This window comes from Alosa alosa, chromosome 13, assembly GCF_017589495.1.
Source record: "Alosa alosa isolate M-15738 ecotype Scorff River chromosome 13, AALO_Geno_1.1, whole genome shotgun sequence".
NCBI lineage: Eukaryota > Metazoa > Chordata > Actinopteri > Clupeiformes > Clupeidae > Alosa > Alosa alosa.
This window is the reverse complement of record NC_063201.1, coordinates 24,295,720-24,312,483: the sequence shown is the minus strand read 5'-3', so window position 1 is coordinate 24,312,483 and position 16,764 is coordinate 24,295,720. Positions and strand designations below refer to the sequence as shown.

General features: G+C 42.2%; 1 protein-coding gene across 1 annotated transcript in view; it reads right to left on the bottom strand.

The window, feature by feature from the left end:
* Positions 1 to 13,290, bottom strand: part of tax1bp1b (Tax1 (human T-cell leukemia virus type I) binding protein 1b) — a 28,736-nt gene extending 15,446 nt beyond the window's left edge. The window contains 2 exon segments of the mRNA XM_048260336.1: positions 6,590 to 6,787; positions 13,225 to 13,290. Coding sequence (XP_048116293.1) covers positions 6,590 to 6,787; positions 13,225 to 13,275 — 249 coding nt within the window. The 5' untranslated portion in view covers positions 13,276 to 13,290.
* Positions 13,291 to 16,764: the final 3,474 nt, after the last annotated feature.

Sequence of the window (16,764 nt, the reverse complement as noted above, 5' to 3'; positions counted from 1 at the left end):
AGATGGCAAGGACCAATCGGGTGCAATCTCTGTGAGGAATCTGGTCAGCAACAACTGTTTAGGTGGCTGTTTCTTCTAAATCTCTTGGTTAAAACAGAACATTTCTTCAGACTAATTACGAGTGAGGAAGAAAAATGTCAACTTTAGGCTATCAAAATTTTAATGCGCAGCCTTCACATTTGGGCTTCAAAATTATATTTCTAGGTCGCTTTACAGTAAGTTATGTCAATAAGTGATAAGAGGTTAAGGAATGTGATTGTGGTGAAATTAGAAAATACATATTTTAGTCATTTTTCGACCCTCTCTGCATTCAAATCGCTATATCTCGAGATGGATTTCCGCGACACTGGACTCATTTGGTCATGGCACGGCCCATATGAATATGCTTTTGAGTGTGTGTGTGTGTGAATCTGAAATCTGGTGAATCTGCTTCCTGATTACAGTGTTCTATCACAGCGTTCTTGCCAAAGCAACTCTGTGTGTGTGTGTGAGGAAGTGAGTGAGCGAGTGTGTGTGTGTGAGCGTGTGTGTGTGTGAGCGAGAGTGTGTGTGTGTGAGTGTGTGTGTGTGTGTGAGTGATTAAAAGAGTGAGTGCATGTGAGTGAGTGATTGAAAGAGTGAGTGCGTGTGAGTGCATGCACATTTGTGTGTGTGTGTGTGTGTGTGTGTGTGTGTGAGAGGAGCTCCATAGCCGTGGGTGCTGCAGCTGTAAAGAGCAGGAAGCCGTTAGAGTAGCAACACAGAGACTCATTAAGAGTTCACACACACACACACACACACACACACACACACACACACACACACACACACACACACCTCATTAGCACAGGAAAAGAGAGGATCGGACTCTTGTCTGTGTGTGTGAGTGACCATGTCCATGTGTGCATACTGTCTCCGATTGAAGTTAATGTTTCTCTATGTACGGTTCAGCATATCTGTGTGTGTGTGTGTGTGTGTGTGTGTGTGTGTGCATATTTGTATTCACATTGGTTGGGGACATGTCACGTACTATTCCTGAGAGCATGGCCATGTGTATGTTTGTGTGTGTGTGTAAGCTTCTGTGTGTATGCTTTTGAGAGTAAGTAAGTGTGGGTGTGTGTGGGTGTGTGTGTGATTTTGATAGCGTGACAACACAGTGAGTGAGAGTGTCTGTGTGTGTGTGTGTGTGTGTGTGTATGTGTTTTTCTAGCAGGGTAAACATGTGTGTGTGTGTGTGGTTTAGTGTGGTTGTGTGTGTTATGTGTGTGTGGGACAGTGAAGCCATGAATCACGTTGTGAGCCGGAGCAGGCAGTCGCTCTGACAGCGTAATTACACGCTGCGCTTGCCATCGCTACGGTAACTCTTACTGCATGTCCCGACACTCAGCTCAGCACTCCTGACGCATGTGTGTATGTGTGTGCAAATTAAAGCCTCTATATGTATGTATGCGTGTGTGTGTGTGTGTGTGTGTGTGTGTGTGTGTGTGTGTGTGTGTGAATTAAGCCTAAAGTGAGTTAGTCTGGCTTCAAAGACCCCCAAACAGCAAGCTTTAACATGAACCCCCACCCCCAAAAATCACACACACACAAACACACACACACACACACACACATCTATTTCACACACGCAGCATCCCTCAAACTGCAATGATGGATCTGAGAAGCAGAGGTGCTATTCGGAGTGTGTGTGTGTGTGTGTGTGTGTGTGTGTGTGTGTGTGTGTATAGTCAGCAGGGCCATCACCTGCTGAGGGAGTGTGTCCAGTGTTGCAGTTCCTCTCTTGACCACAAGGAGGAGCTGGTGGCTAACAGACAGGACTTGCAAGGGGGGGTTAAGTCATGCAGCTGGTATCTGGCATGGCATACAGACTCCTGGCACACAAACACACACACACACACTCAAACATCTGTCAGCAATGCCAGCGGCACCTAGCAGATTTATGAGACCTCATCCCCACCCCCATGGGGTTAGTCCAGGATGCAGAGCTCTCCAGTATACCTGTGTCTGGGATCGTGTGTGTGTGTGTGTGTGTGTGTGTGTCTGTGAAGATCAGTAGGTGCAACAGAGTGTGTGTGTGTGTGTGTGTGTGTGCCGCTTTTCTGTGTGCAGTTGAGTGATTTAGGTGTGTGTGTGTGTGTGTCTGTAAGAGAGAGTGTGTGAGACAAATAGAAAGAGAAAAAATTAGTGTAGAATGATAGGGATGAAGGGAGAGATAAAGAGAGGTAGAGAGAGAGAGAGAGAGGTGTGTTTGAAAAGAGGTGTGTTGAAAGCAAGAAGTCCAAAGTCTAACATAGCCTGACATCATTCAGCACCAACATACTTCACAAAGGATCACATTTTACACACACACACCCTGCCGCTCTTTAACCCAAACACTTTACATCAGCTGGCTTACTGATGAGCACGATACCTGAGAGAGAAAGAGAGAGAGGGTGGGAGAGAGAAGGAAAGAGAGAAAGAGAGAAAGAGAGGGTGGGAGAGGAGTGAGAAGGAAGGAGAAAGAGAGGGAGAGCGAAAGTGAGGGAGAGAGAGAGAAAAGAAAAACAGGCAAACAGAAAGATCAAACTGAAACAGTAAAGAGATTTGCATTGGATAAACATGGGTGAGATGAAATGTCTCGCTGAATGGCAGCTGAATGTCTCGTGCTGCAGACCAGCACACTGGTCCTAGAAGCCAAAGCTAATGCTAACAAGGGCCACTAAAGGTAGCAGCAGACCAGCACATAGGCCCTGGGGGGCAATGCTAATGCTAACAAGGGGCACTCAACCTAATGCTAACACTGTGTGATTAAGCTAGCAGCAGACCAGCACACATGTCCTAGGGGGCAATGATAATGCTAACAAGGGGCACAAGCTAATGCTAAGACTGTGTGATTAAGCTAGCAGCAGACCAGCACGGCAATGATAATGCTAACAAGGGGTACAAGCTAATGCTAAGACTGTGTGATTAAGCTAGCAGCAGACCAGCACACATGTCCTGGGGGGCAATGATAATGCTAACAAGGGGCACACAAGCTAATGCTAAGACTGTGTGATTAAGCTAGCAGCAGACCAGCACACAGGTCCTGGGGCCCAATGCTAATACTAACTCTGTGTGATAAAGCTAGCAGCAGACCAGCATTTACAAGCACTTGGGGGGTTAAAGCTAATACTTACAATGGGTGCTAAATGACCAAGGGGCTAATGATAACACTCAGGGCTAAAGTAAAGTAAAAGTAACGTTGTGTGATAAAGCTAGCTGCAGCTTTCGCTGAAATTAACATTTAAAAAACTGAAAGAATACAAAAGAGCTAACTCTGTTTTCACATCATATTTCACAAAGATGAATATTACCATTTCCTGTCTGACTGTTCCACCAGAGCACAACGAAGGAGTTAATGATCACAGGAGGAAAAACACACACACAGCTTTGATCTCACAGCACACACACCCCTACAAGCATTGCCTCTCTCTCTGACTCCCTCTCTCTGACTCCCTCTCTCTCCCTTTCTCTCCCCCCCTCTTTCTCTCTCTCTCTCTCTCTCTCTCCCTCTTACTGTAGAAGTATCCTCATGCGTGGCTGCCAGTGTGTGTGTGTGTGTGGTGTTTTATGTGCTCATAACTGATTCCGTCTGGGACAACTCCACTGTACACAACCTGCCAAATCTCACAGACACATACACACAACGCCAAACACACACACACACACACACACACACACACTTCATAAACAGAGTTCCTCTGCAAAGCGAAGACCTCTCTCATGAACACACACACAAACACACACATACACAAACACACACATACACACGTCTGAGTTCATTGCTTAAGTCTCAGTACAGTAGTTTATATAATGGCGTGTGGACAGCCTCAAGCAGCAATGCCATCCCAATCCAATATAAACCTGTGAATGTGTGGTGCATGTGTGTGTGTGTGTGTGTGTGTGAGAATGTGTGAATGTGTGTGTGTGTGTGTGTGACCATTGCCATCAGTGTGTGTATGATTGTGTGCGAGGGTGTATGCGAGTGTGTGTGTGTACAACTAATTATTAAACGGTCTGCATTACCAGAGCTGTCTGTGTGTGTGTCTGTGTGTGTGTGTGTCTGTGTCTGTTATGTACTATGTGTGCAGTGTTTCTAGAAGCGCCACCTAGCGGCAGCAAATTATATTTGCTGCCAGGGCTAGTCTAGCAACTCTCCGTTTGCTTGTAAGCTCCAGAAATCGAAACTTAATCAGGCCAATGAAATCGTGTATAGAGTCGTTAGGTGGGCTTAACATAATGATTGATGGCAGAGTTGCAACGGTTTGGCTTGAATTCCCTGCTACTTGAAAACAAATAAGATGGATGTTGCTGCATGCTGGCGAACAGTGTGACACGAGTTAAGCTTTTATTAAAGTTGGCAAACGTTTAAACTAGCCAACTAGCTCAGCTGGTGGGAAATGCATGTGACTCATAGCGCTGCCGCTGTCCTATTGCGTGCAGAGGGAATTTGAAAGACAACTGATTATCCCGCCCCTCGGACTGAGCACTGCGAACGGTGAGTGCCCAGACCCTACATTTTAATGTGGGTCTGGCTCGTCAGGCTAGTTGGCACAGAAACATTGCTAAAAATCCGCTTAGCATCGTGACCATGCTGCGCAAATTTGTTAAAAACTGCTGCATTCAAATTAAGTCTGCTAAGGTCTTATCACAACATAGTAAATTGGGAGGTTTAAACTAAGTTAAGTTATGCAAATCAAGCCGTATCTCTAAGCTAACGTTAGAATACTGTTTGGATGTCGAGCTTAGCATGCTTAGTTACAGCTGCTTGTCAATTTCGACTAGGCTACTCGTGCAGGGCTCCACTTATTTTATTGACTCTGACACTGGATGTATGCAAAATCCCGATGTAAATGGAAAAGTGTTTTCCAAGACTCAAAAGGGCTTGTCCCAAGGAGAAGAAGTACAAACCTTTATTATAACTACCTACATAGAAAACATTATGAATTACATCCACACATATCAGTTGCCTTTGAACTGTGTTAAAACTGCAAGCCTTCCTCTCTCACGTACATCTCAGGGCTCTATCATGACATTCTAAAACGCATGGTCACTGGAGAAAAGCTTATTTAAATTTAGTGGGATGTCTAGTCCACATTGGGAGTGTTTTTGTTATTAAACGTTGGGCGGATGGCGCAACAAGACATTCCTAGGTTCCTTAATCAGTCATGGGTGTGTTTTGGCCGTAACATCATTTAAACCAATGAGAATCGGTCATTCCCTTTAACAGTGAGCAGCGCAATTTTAAACAGCTCATCAGTATTTTCATAATCAGCAGCGCATTTGTAGAAACCTGCTTGCCCGCGAGACCGTATGGAACAGGTATTCCACTACACTATGCTTTACTAAAACCTAGCAGAGTATAGCCTACATGCATTTGCACTCGTCTATTATTTGAACAGTTATACACAGTTAAAGCCTATTTTATGCTTAATTTATGCTAATTTTAACTTCTCGTCGAGACGACGCAGACCGCAAGGACTGCAATTGGTCAACCCGTCCTGTGTGTTGATAGTCGGTGTTTCAAGCAGCCTACTGTGGGGATTAGCAACATGCTAGTTCACTGACATAAGCTTTGCAAATAAACTCAAGACATATTTTGGTTACAATGACGGGGTTATCCGTTTGTATAGTGTCTATAGCCGTGCCTACTGGTTTGCGTTTCAGACTTGTTACCGGAGGGTTGCCGGTTCGAACCCCGACCAGTAGGCACGGCTGAAGTGCCCTTGAGCAAGGCACCTAACCCCTCACTGCCCCCCGAGGTAATCACCTCACTGTTACCTCGGGGAGGTACACATTTATGACTTTAGTGTGCGCATGTAAAATCTGCAGTTAAATGTGCTCGGCACTTTTTCACCAAATATACCTTCATATGATACAGATGGCCAGTCTTCTCAATGGGCATAATCATTTGTCCTGGAAACATCTATCCAGCAGCCTGCACTGCCAAAGCCATTCATCCTTTACAGTCCATGAACATGCACGCGCATGCACACAGCGTTATTAAACTCCCATTAAACTCATAAAACTCTTGAAAGTGCAAGGTTATAGATCTTGGCAATGCATGCTGATACTTCACACGTCTCAGGCTGATCTCAGAGGAGCAAACAACAGCAGCACTCAGACGCACGCACGCACGCACGCACGCACTCGTGTGCGGCACCTTGAAAATGACAACGCCGTCTTTGGCATGCAGCTTCATGAACTGCATGTTTTCTGTGTGTGTTTGTTATTTTATTTCTATTATATTCTATTTGCATTTTATCATAATACGTTATGGCTTCTCTCCTGTATGAACAATTACACTTCTGCTTTAATTGCAATTTCTGTTTTATTGCTTTTAATGCTGTATTTTATGTTTTAACTGCATTTTCTGTTTCACTGTTTTGAATTTAGTTGATTTTTGTCTTTTAATTTATTTTTATAGATACTGTTTTTATGCCGTTTTATTCTATTTTTATTTACCTTTTAACCTACCGTACCTTATTTTTATACTCTTTACACATTGTAAAACACATTGAGTTGCTCTGTGTGTGTGTGTGTGTGTGTGTGTGTGTGTGTGTGTGTGTGTGTGTGTGTGTGTGTGTTGTACCTTGAAGATGCCAACCCAGTCTTTGGGGTGCGGCTTGATGAACTGTGTAAGGGTGTAGTGGCACTCAAGGGCGGCGTGGGGCAAGTAGCTCTTCCCCACGTTCTGGAAGATCACATGAGCAAAGTTTGACGTTTCCATGGTGCTGCTGGCAGAGGGTCGCTCCTGATGCAAGGCCATTCTTTTAGGCAGAGGAGAAGCCTACAAACACACACACACACAAAACATTAGAGCTTGTGCATTTTACATTTACATTCCAACTCCACAGGTAAGGTTACATCACATCTCATCACTGTGTTCCCTATGGGAATGGAAGCACTGGAGCATGTGGCCTTAAGGAATGAAAGCACTGTTAGGGCTTCATTTATGTGTACAAAGTATGAGATCCAAGGGGCCAGGAGGAAACTAATATATTAAATCCACTTAGCATCGTGACCATGCTGTGCAAATTTGTTCAAAACTGCAGCATTTAAGTTAAGGTAAACTCTGCTAAGGTCTTATCACAACATAGTACATTGAGGAGACTAAACTTGGTTAAGTTACAGTATGCAATCAAGCAGTATCTCAAAGCTAACTACTGTTTGGATGTCAAGTTTAGCATGCTTACCTAATTGCAGCTGCTTGTATTTGTTACTCAGGCTCATTTTATTGATTCTGAATGTTTGCAAAATCCCGATGTAAATGGAAAAGTGTTTTCCAAGACACAAAAGTGCTTGTCCAAAGGAGAAGTACGAACCGTTATTTGAACTAACTACGTTATGAATTGCATCGACACATCAGCAGCCTTTTAACTGTGTTAATGTTAATTGCAAGGATTCTCACATGAACGTCTTAAAATTAGACATACACTACTGAACTTTATTGAATGCTACCTCTGACTAAGAATGCATTACTTTGCACTTGTATAGTCTTTTATTTTGGAATCTTAAGAGCAATAAACATATATTGCCATGTTAAAGAATTCATGTTTTTTCATTCAGATATGTAAATAAACATGTATAGGTTGCTATTAGTGAATTAATTAATCGAATAATCGAATCAAAATCTAATCGGACTGAAAAAATGAATCGTTAGATTAATCGATGCATTATTTTCTACATAAATTGATTAGATGTTTGATCGATAAAATATTATGTCCTCAAGTTCATATTGAAATCGCTGGACATGAAAGTCCACAAGGACTACAACTGAGCGACAAAGTGATGACAAGTCCATACTTGGGAAACTCTTAACAAAAAAAGTTTCACAGGTTTTGTTAACACGAGGTGGCATTTACAAGAACTTTTCTGTGTTTTTTCTCCATTGTTCCGTTATTTCGATACTAGCATGAAGGCACCATTACATCTCCGGCAAATTAGATAGCAATGGGGGGGAATACTCTCACCCAATAGCCAGGATTGTCCATCACAAACAAATAACTTCAGCAAGCATGTTTGTTGTGCTATTGTTAACTAACAATACCCACAGGGTGGTACTATGAAGCAGGGTAACTGGCTTACCCTGGTAACTTTGGGGCTAGCTTGTCCCTAATAGAGCACTGCACTGAACTACAGTGCTACACTCGGAGGGCATGATTTTAAAGATGCCCCCAGAGTGTATCCCTGTAGCTGCCTGGCCAGCAACTCGAGCTAGGTAGCACCGATTGTTTTCGTACCACCAGCACACGGTGACCTTGAGAAACAGAAATCTGTGAAAAATGTCAGGATAGTGTTAATTTCGTCAGACGAGACTAGAGAAAAAATGTTCGTCAACAACCTTTTTTTCCATGACTAAGACGAGACGATGACAAGACTGCACTAATGTCCTGAAACACTGACTAAGACTATCTTAAGATGCATTATTGTTGACCTAAAAAAAAGACGAGACTAAAATGTTTTGCATGAAATAAAAACTAAGATAAAATCTCTCTTCATTTTCGATCTAAAAAATGAGAAGCCTGAATAGCTATTCACGTTTTCAAAATATTCGAATGAGTTCATGGTTCATGCGCAGCAGCAGCTTTCCTGTAGGCTAGTCTACGTGCTGTTGCTGCAACTAGACATTCTCTGCTGCAACCCTGTCTGAAACTACATGGAACAAGAACACCGGAGATTTCTGCCAGAGTTAGCAAGCTAACTACCTAGGCATTAGGCCACAATGCTACATACCCAGAAGTTGAAGCTTATCTCATACATATACAGATTAACATCCCCAGAATGTCCATCTAAAAATTTTCAGCAAGTAATGTCAACTATTTAACTAGTTACACTGATGATGCAAAGTTTGCTAGCAAGTAAGCTAATATGGAAAGTTCGCTAGCAAGTTAGCTAAGATAGAGAGTTTGTGTTGCGTTTGAAGCATATTGCCATCTAAGCGTGGCATGGAGTAAACATTCATACTTGAGTCTAAGACAGTGTTTCTCAAACTTTTTCAGATGAAGGACCACTTAACTAATCAATAAAAAAGAAACGCACGGACTACCTAGCTAAAAAACTATTAAAAATAGACCTAGCAGTATATTAGTCTACACAATACTCACTGAACCACCTTGCTTATTGTCTTTGCACTTTGCTTAATTGTGTCAGAGGATTCATATGATTTAAACTGGCATATCTGACATAGACAGTGTTGTAGAACTGTTTGAATTTACATACAAGTTGGTTCAATATTGCAAACAACTCATCTATATTATATTTTACCAGGTCTGCTCGTGGACCACTTGGGATAGCTTGCGGACCACCAGTGGTCCCCGGACCACACTTTGTGAAACACTGGTCTACGAAGATCATGACAGTGGTCCAGTCAAATCTTTTACTGTCTATGGTCAAATCCCAGCCGAGCTATAACTGTAGCTCGACTTACCTGTGCATGTAAACATACTGACTGACTGAAATAATTTGTTATAAAAAAAGACTGAAATGTTTTGACTAAAACTGACTAAGATAGCTTTAGTTTTCTTTTGACTAAAACTAGACTAAAATTACGAGAGACTTTTAGTTGACTAAAACTTGACTAACAAAAATGATATTTGAATGACTAAATATGACAAAGACTAAAAAGGACATTTCGTCACAAGACTAAGACTAAGACTAAATTAAAAATAGGTGACAAAATTAACACTGTCAGGAGTTCTCCTTTAATCCAAGTGTCTACGGAGTTCTCCTTTAAAGGAGAATTCCGGTGTGATATTGACCTAAAGTGTGTTGAAACATGATACCGAGTGTGAACGTATGTCTCATAGCTTATCCCGGCTTGTCCCCTGCACTCAGAAATCTGGCTAGTTAGTCGATGCTACCAACAGTTTTTCGCTGGGGGTGCCTTGGGCATCGGCCTAGCCATGCAAATAAATCACTGTTTTACACCATTTACGAGGCTCAAACTAGCTCCATACTTCATTGGTAGACTTCCGAGGGCCAAGCATCTACGCGTTCTTCTCCTTTAACCCAAGCGTCTACGCATTCTTCTCCTTTAACCCAAGCGTCTACAGAGTTCTCCTTTAACCAAGCGTCTACACAGAGTTCTCCTTTAACCAGGCGTCTACGCGTTCTTCTCCTTTAACCCAAGCGTCTACGCATCTACGGAGTTCTCCTTTAACCAAGCGTCTACACAGAGTTCTCCTTTAACCAAGCGTCTACACAGAGTTCTCCTTTAACCAAGCCTCTACACAGAGGTCTCCTTTAACCAAGTGTCTACGCGTTCTTCTCCTTTAACCCTTAGAACCCTAAGCTGTTTTTAGGGCATTTTCACTACCTTTATTCATAAGGATTTATTCTGGTCATTGTAAGTGCCACACACAAATATTACATATTGGTTTTTTTTTCAGCAGAGTCTAGGCTATCCAGATCTGCAATCATTTCATGTATTAGTACTAGCATTGATTTTATTTTGATTTTTAAAGAATTCAAATATAAAAAGCATATTATAAAAATTCTTATATTTTGACATGTATCTCACCACAGCAAGCTCATAGCTCTACATGCATTTCATGTGTATGTAGGGCAGACTGTCCTGAATCGGGCAATATAATTGCCATGTTGGAGGGATACTCTGGGGCTGAGCAATTTACAGAAATATGTGGTGTGTGATTTACAGAAATAAATGCCACTTTTTATTTAGTGATGAAAAATGACCTTTCTGCGCTCCATATCTGTGACACGAACTGATCTGACTTGACCCGAGTTTGCGTGTTAGAATGTGTGCCTATGGTGTATGCACTCATAATGATTCTCAACTTTTTACTGCCTTGCCATGAACAAAGTAAAGGCAAAAAAGGTTTTTTTGTTGAACAAATTGGGATGCAATGTGAGCCTTGAATTGGATGCCATGCAGAAATTTGCTATCTCAAAACCGGATTATGAACATGCTTTGCCATAGAGAAACACACAATAGCGTTGGATTATAAACATGCTTTGCCACAAAAACAGACAAAAACATGGGGTAAGTCCAGCTATATGAAGTTATTACTTTGCTGTCACTTCGTCTGTTTTATAACCCAGAAAGATGTACTTGGTATCAAATGATAGCTCTGTGTCTCCTCTTTCATCTGACACGTGGCATATCCGATCCGCGGGTCCTTGAGTAATTCAAGCGAGTAATGGGTGTGCAGCGTTGGTTTGTGTACATGGCGTTAATATTTTGCAGTCACTTCGTCTGTTTTTATAAGCCAGAAGGATCGATATGGTACCAATGGATAGCCCTGTGTCTCCTCTTTCATCTGATATGCTTGCCATATCTATGTGATCACGGGTTCACGAGTAATTCAAACGAGAGTAATGGGTGCGCAGGTGAACGCAGAGAAGTATAGACTGTAAATATGATGCAATTTAATTTCATTATTTTTTTTATTTTCATTCTTGATCGTACAGACAATTGCGTAGTCTCTTTGGAAAGCCCCATTTCTGCTCTGTCATGCAATAAAGGTTTCATCTCGCTGCGACAAACAGTTCCGGAGCAATGTAACAGAGAAGAAAGGGTGTGTTTTTTGACACTCTTTGCATCAACCGGGTTCTAAGGGTTAACTAAGCGTCTATGCGTTCTTCTCCTTTAACCAAGTGTCTACGCTTTCTTCTCCTTTAACCCAAGCGTCTACGGAGTTCTCCTTTAACCAAATGTCTACGCGTCTACAGAGTTCTCCTTTAACCAAGCGTCTACACAGAGTTCTCCCTTTAACCAAGCGCCTATGCGTTCTTCTCCTTTAACCAAGCGTCTCCGCGTCTACAGAGTTCTCCTTTAACCGAGCGTCTACACGTTATTCTCCTTTAACCAAGCGTCTACACTTCTACGGAGTTCTCCTTTAACCCAAGTGTCTACGCATTCTTCTCCTTTAACCCAAGCGTCTACGCGTTCTTCTCCTTTAACCCAAGCGTCTACGCGTTCTTAAGCATCCCCAATGGCCGGAGTTCTCCTTTAACCCAAGCATCCCCAATGGCTAACTGGGCCACCGTAGCATCCAGCGGCTCTGCGTCGGTCTTGGATGGGGCCTGGCTCGGGAGAGGCTGTGGTTCTGATCTGGCTGGGATGTGGCCCAGACTCTGCTGTCTGACCACTGGCACATGCAGGTGACTCAGCTGTCTGACCACTGGCACATGCCGGTGACTCAGTCTCACAGGCAGCACACACACAGCCCAGTCAGAAATCAGCTGCTGAACAGTACCCTCTCACGCGCACGCGCGCACACACACACACAAAATAAACACACAGAACAGAGGCGCCTATGTGCTCCACACACAATGCCCTGCTCCCAGACAGTGCCTTGACGCCAGGAGAGCCTGGCAAGCCATAAGTAGCTCACGCAGCCAGAATAATCCGCACAGGCAGCTCTATTTGGAGCGAATTCTGCTAAAGTGCAATTGCTGCGCTCGGGCTGATAGAGTAACCAGGTGCACGCTTGTCACTCCTCCCGGACTGCTAGGCTACATGGAGCACGCCCTCACGTATCAAGATTGTGGCAGAGTCAAACAACCGATGCTCCTGAAACAAGACCACCACGCTCCTCTCCTGCCCAGCCATCTAAATTAGCTCATTCATTGAGCTTTGCAAAGAAAAATGACAAAAAATGCGTCTAAAAATGTTAACAGTGAACAGTGAACCTTATCCTGGTGCTAATCAGATAGACAGTCTCAATATTCGTCAGCACTCAGCACATCTGTGGCATCTATCTTTGACAAGCGCTTGAACTTTGACAAGTTCCATCAGATTCTGCTCTGAGGCCAAACTGGAAATTCCAGCAACACACGCGTATATTGTCCCACGTCATGAGGTCGGTAAAGCCACGGAGCTCACCACAACAAACCACACTGTTACTGTTATAATAACTTAATGAATAAACTCTGAAGCATATCGAGTCAAAGTACAGTTCTTTTGATAGCAGCAGCTAATCCAGGAAGACCAGGATATTAAGAGCAGTAGCATCCGTTTAATCTTTAATGTTACATATATGTCACGTGTGATATCTGTAAATCTGAGCTAATTTTATGTTAATGTTTATGGTTCTTGACAGACACTTTTGTCCAAACAAAGCAACTTACAATGACATCAATAAACAGTACATTGACATTCAAATGAACAGGTTATAGTCGAATAATATGCCCTAAATTTAAGAATATACAAATTATTAATAAACTAAACACAACAAAAACAATAACCATAAACATACAAACCTCGACTATAAGGGAAATGAATTTGTCATAAACAAGGTAACAGATGGTCATTAGATGCGTTTTGAAGATCCTAAAAAAATATATCGCTACAATACTTGCCAGCTACCGAGTATTACCTGTATAAAAAAAGATCATAACACACTACCGCGGACATAGCAAGCCGTAGCCCGCTGGGTTAGTTAGCTAGCCATTAGCTAACTGTTATCGTGAAGCGACGCCATGCCATCTCCTAATCCAAGTATGGTTAACGTTAGGGTAAACATGGCAAGTAAAACTGACAATGTATGACGATCCATACCCTTACATGTGTCGTAAAAATAGGGCCAAACGTGGTTTGACAACTGTCACGCATTATAACAGCACAATAACACGCAACACGGAGTCGTCTTTCCAGGAAAACAATACAGCAAGTTTGAACCTGGCAACCATCTTCGCTAGTGTTAGCATGGGATTAATAGGTAGCTAAGTAAATATCAGCTAGCTTCTAGGTTAAATGAATCCTCGATTTTGCCATCTAACGTCAATCCGCGTACCTACAAGCCTTGGGTAAATCAACAAAAGCCATTTATGTGAAATGACTTCCTGTCGTTACAAGACTGATCATATCAAGGGTGTTGTTAGACAACAAGAACCCAAACGTTAGCTCGTTACCGATAGCTTGCTAACCCTGTCTCAACAGGCCGAATGACATTTTGCAGGGGGTGGGTGGGTTGGCTTGCTATCTGTTCTTGTGCCGAAGAGTTCTTCGCTAGCCAGATGACAAAGAGGTGATCAACAGTGAAATGACCTCGATTAAATAAATAAGAACATCGAGTGTTTTGTTAAAGAATGGTTGGTAAATATTGCAACCTTTAAAACTAGGTCTTACCTCCTTCCATGCTGAAATGCAAACTATATATTTCACTGAAGTTATTGACGCACTTTCTAGCCTCCCTACATCCCCTATTTCCTGGAACAGAACAACAACATGACGTTATTTCCGCCTAAGCACGCAGATCGTTTGTAACTTGAGCATTGGCTCGGAAACTTTTAGTTCTCAGTGAAAATGTGTCTCTACCTAATATTTAGGTCCCAAAACTAAGACCTGTAAGATATGTTTGTTTCAAGTTTCTTTATTTGTCACATGCATAGTCATAGACTTACAACAAACAGTGAAATTAACTCCTGACTCCACTCCAACTGTGCTATCACATATTAATAGTATAATAATAAGTTATGGATTTTTTATGGAAAAGTTCAGTTTAAAACATGAATAAATAAAAAGCTAAAATACGATAAAAGACATACCCCCCAGACTACCCCTATAAATATAATAAATCCTTGTACTACTAAAAGTGCTCACTAAAAGTGGATCCAGGGCTTAAAGTGCATGTGCAGTTCATGAGGGAGCATGTCATGTTTTGATTCAGGAGCCTAACACCTTGTGGATAAAACCTCCTGAGTCTGTCTGTGTTATACATGATACTCCTGAATCGCTTGCCTGATTTCAGCAGCTGAAATAGGCTGCTGCCGGGGTGGGAGGTGTCTTTTAAAATCTTGATAGCCCTACTCCAATATCTCTTCTGATGGAGTTCGTCCAGGGATGGGAGAGCTAAACCGCAGCAATGCTCAGCAGCACGGGTCACCCTTTGGAGGGCCTTTCTGTCCTTCCCACAGCTGTTGCCATTCCATGCTGCCATACACTGCGTCAGGATACTCTCCACTCTCTCTGGCCGTAGTCTGGGTGTGAGCAGACCAAGTAAGGTCCTTAGAGATGGTGACACCCAGATATTTAAAACAGCTAACACATTCTACTGGGGCCCCGTTGATGTTGAGGGGGGGCATAGGAGTGCTAACCCCTCCTGAAATCCACCACAAGCTCCTTTGTTTTGATATTAAGTTGGAGGCAGTTAGTCTGGCACCATGATGCCAGCCATCTACCTCCTCCCTGTAGGCAAACTCTTTATTGTCGGAGATGGACCTAAGCACTACTGTATCACCCGCAAATGTTATGATGGAGTTGGAGCTGTGCATAGCTGCCCAGTCATTCGTGTACAGGGAGTACAGCAGTGGGCTAAGCACATACCCTTGTGGAGCGCCGGTGTTTAGGGAGATGGAGCTGGAGATGTGTTTCCTGATTCTCACAGCCTGGGATCTGCCTGTGAGGAAGTCCAAGACCCATGCCATGCACATATACCACTGCACAGGCCAAAGTCTCCCAGCTTGTAAAGCAGTCTGGAGGGGGATATTGTATTGAGAGCTGAGCTGTCGTCAATGAACAGCAGTCTCATGTAATTCCAATGTTTTCATTGGCCTACATTTTTCCACCCTTGATTTTGTCTTGATTCTCTCAAAAAGGCTGTATCTTGGAGGCCATGATTGGGCATTAACATCTTGAAAAGTATTATTCCCAACTTTGTAGGGTGGAAGACAGACATGTTCTCAGTATGACTGGACCGCTAAATGCTTGTACTGCATGTTCATTCGTTTTATATAACTAAGGCCCTATAGATATTGAGCAAAGTGCCATCAATCATAACGTTTAATATATGGCCCTAGATATTGAACAAAGTGCCATCAATCATAACTTTGTCTGCAAATAGGCTACAATACTTTATTAATGTTGAGCAAATATTTGAGGTCTCTGCAACAAATCGACATGAAGGATAAAGCAAGGTATGATTGTTTTTTTGGTAATGTTCATAGGAGGACTGAAATGCTAGTGCTAATGGTTAGGAACACAACAATCAATGTGGGAATAGCTCAGTTTATAGTCATTTTGTGTATAAAGTGCTAATTACCATGTTTCTTTCATACATAAATACACTTATACTTGGTTACCTATGTGTTTTCATTCTTGTCCCCGAGACAAAACAATGATTTTGACTCTATATGTTCATCTTCAACCTATTATTGCACTGCTATAGTTTGTTTTATATCCATCACCATGACACTCACTCTCACAGAGCACCTTACCATGCATACAGAATCACAGGCTCAGTCCCTGCCCTGTCACTACAAGTGCCTCATGCTTATTCATCCTTAAGCACACATATGTGGATATTTGATTTAGTATATTTAGTATTGTTTTTATCTTCTACTGTCTTTATTGTTCAGTGTTTTTTATATTTATATACTTAGTATATTACTTTTTCTGCTGTAAGTGCATGTTATGTGTGATGTCTGTATGCTACTGAGACCTTGAATTACTCTTTGGGGATCAATGAAGTATCTATCTATCTATCTATCTATCTATCTATCTATCATGGGCACTTGCTTTACTATCATGGGCACTTGCTTTACTTCATAAAGTGAGGTACTTTCACATAGATTCAAGTGCCTAGCTACCCCACATATCATGTACAACATTAATGAAATATAGTAAAGGAAAAAATAATGATTGATACAAAATACTTACAAAAACAAGTTTGTACTACCCTTAATGTCACTCTTTTTGCATGTTTTTTCCAAATCAGGGCCTTGTAGAAAATCATTAAGAATGCTGTTCAAACTTTTGGTTCAGTCATACTGAACTGTTTGTCTTCCACCCTACAGAGTTCG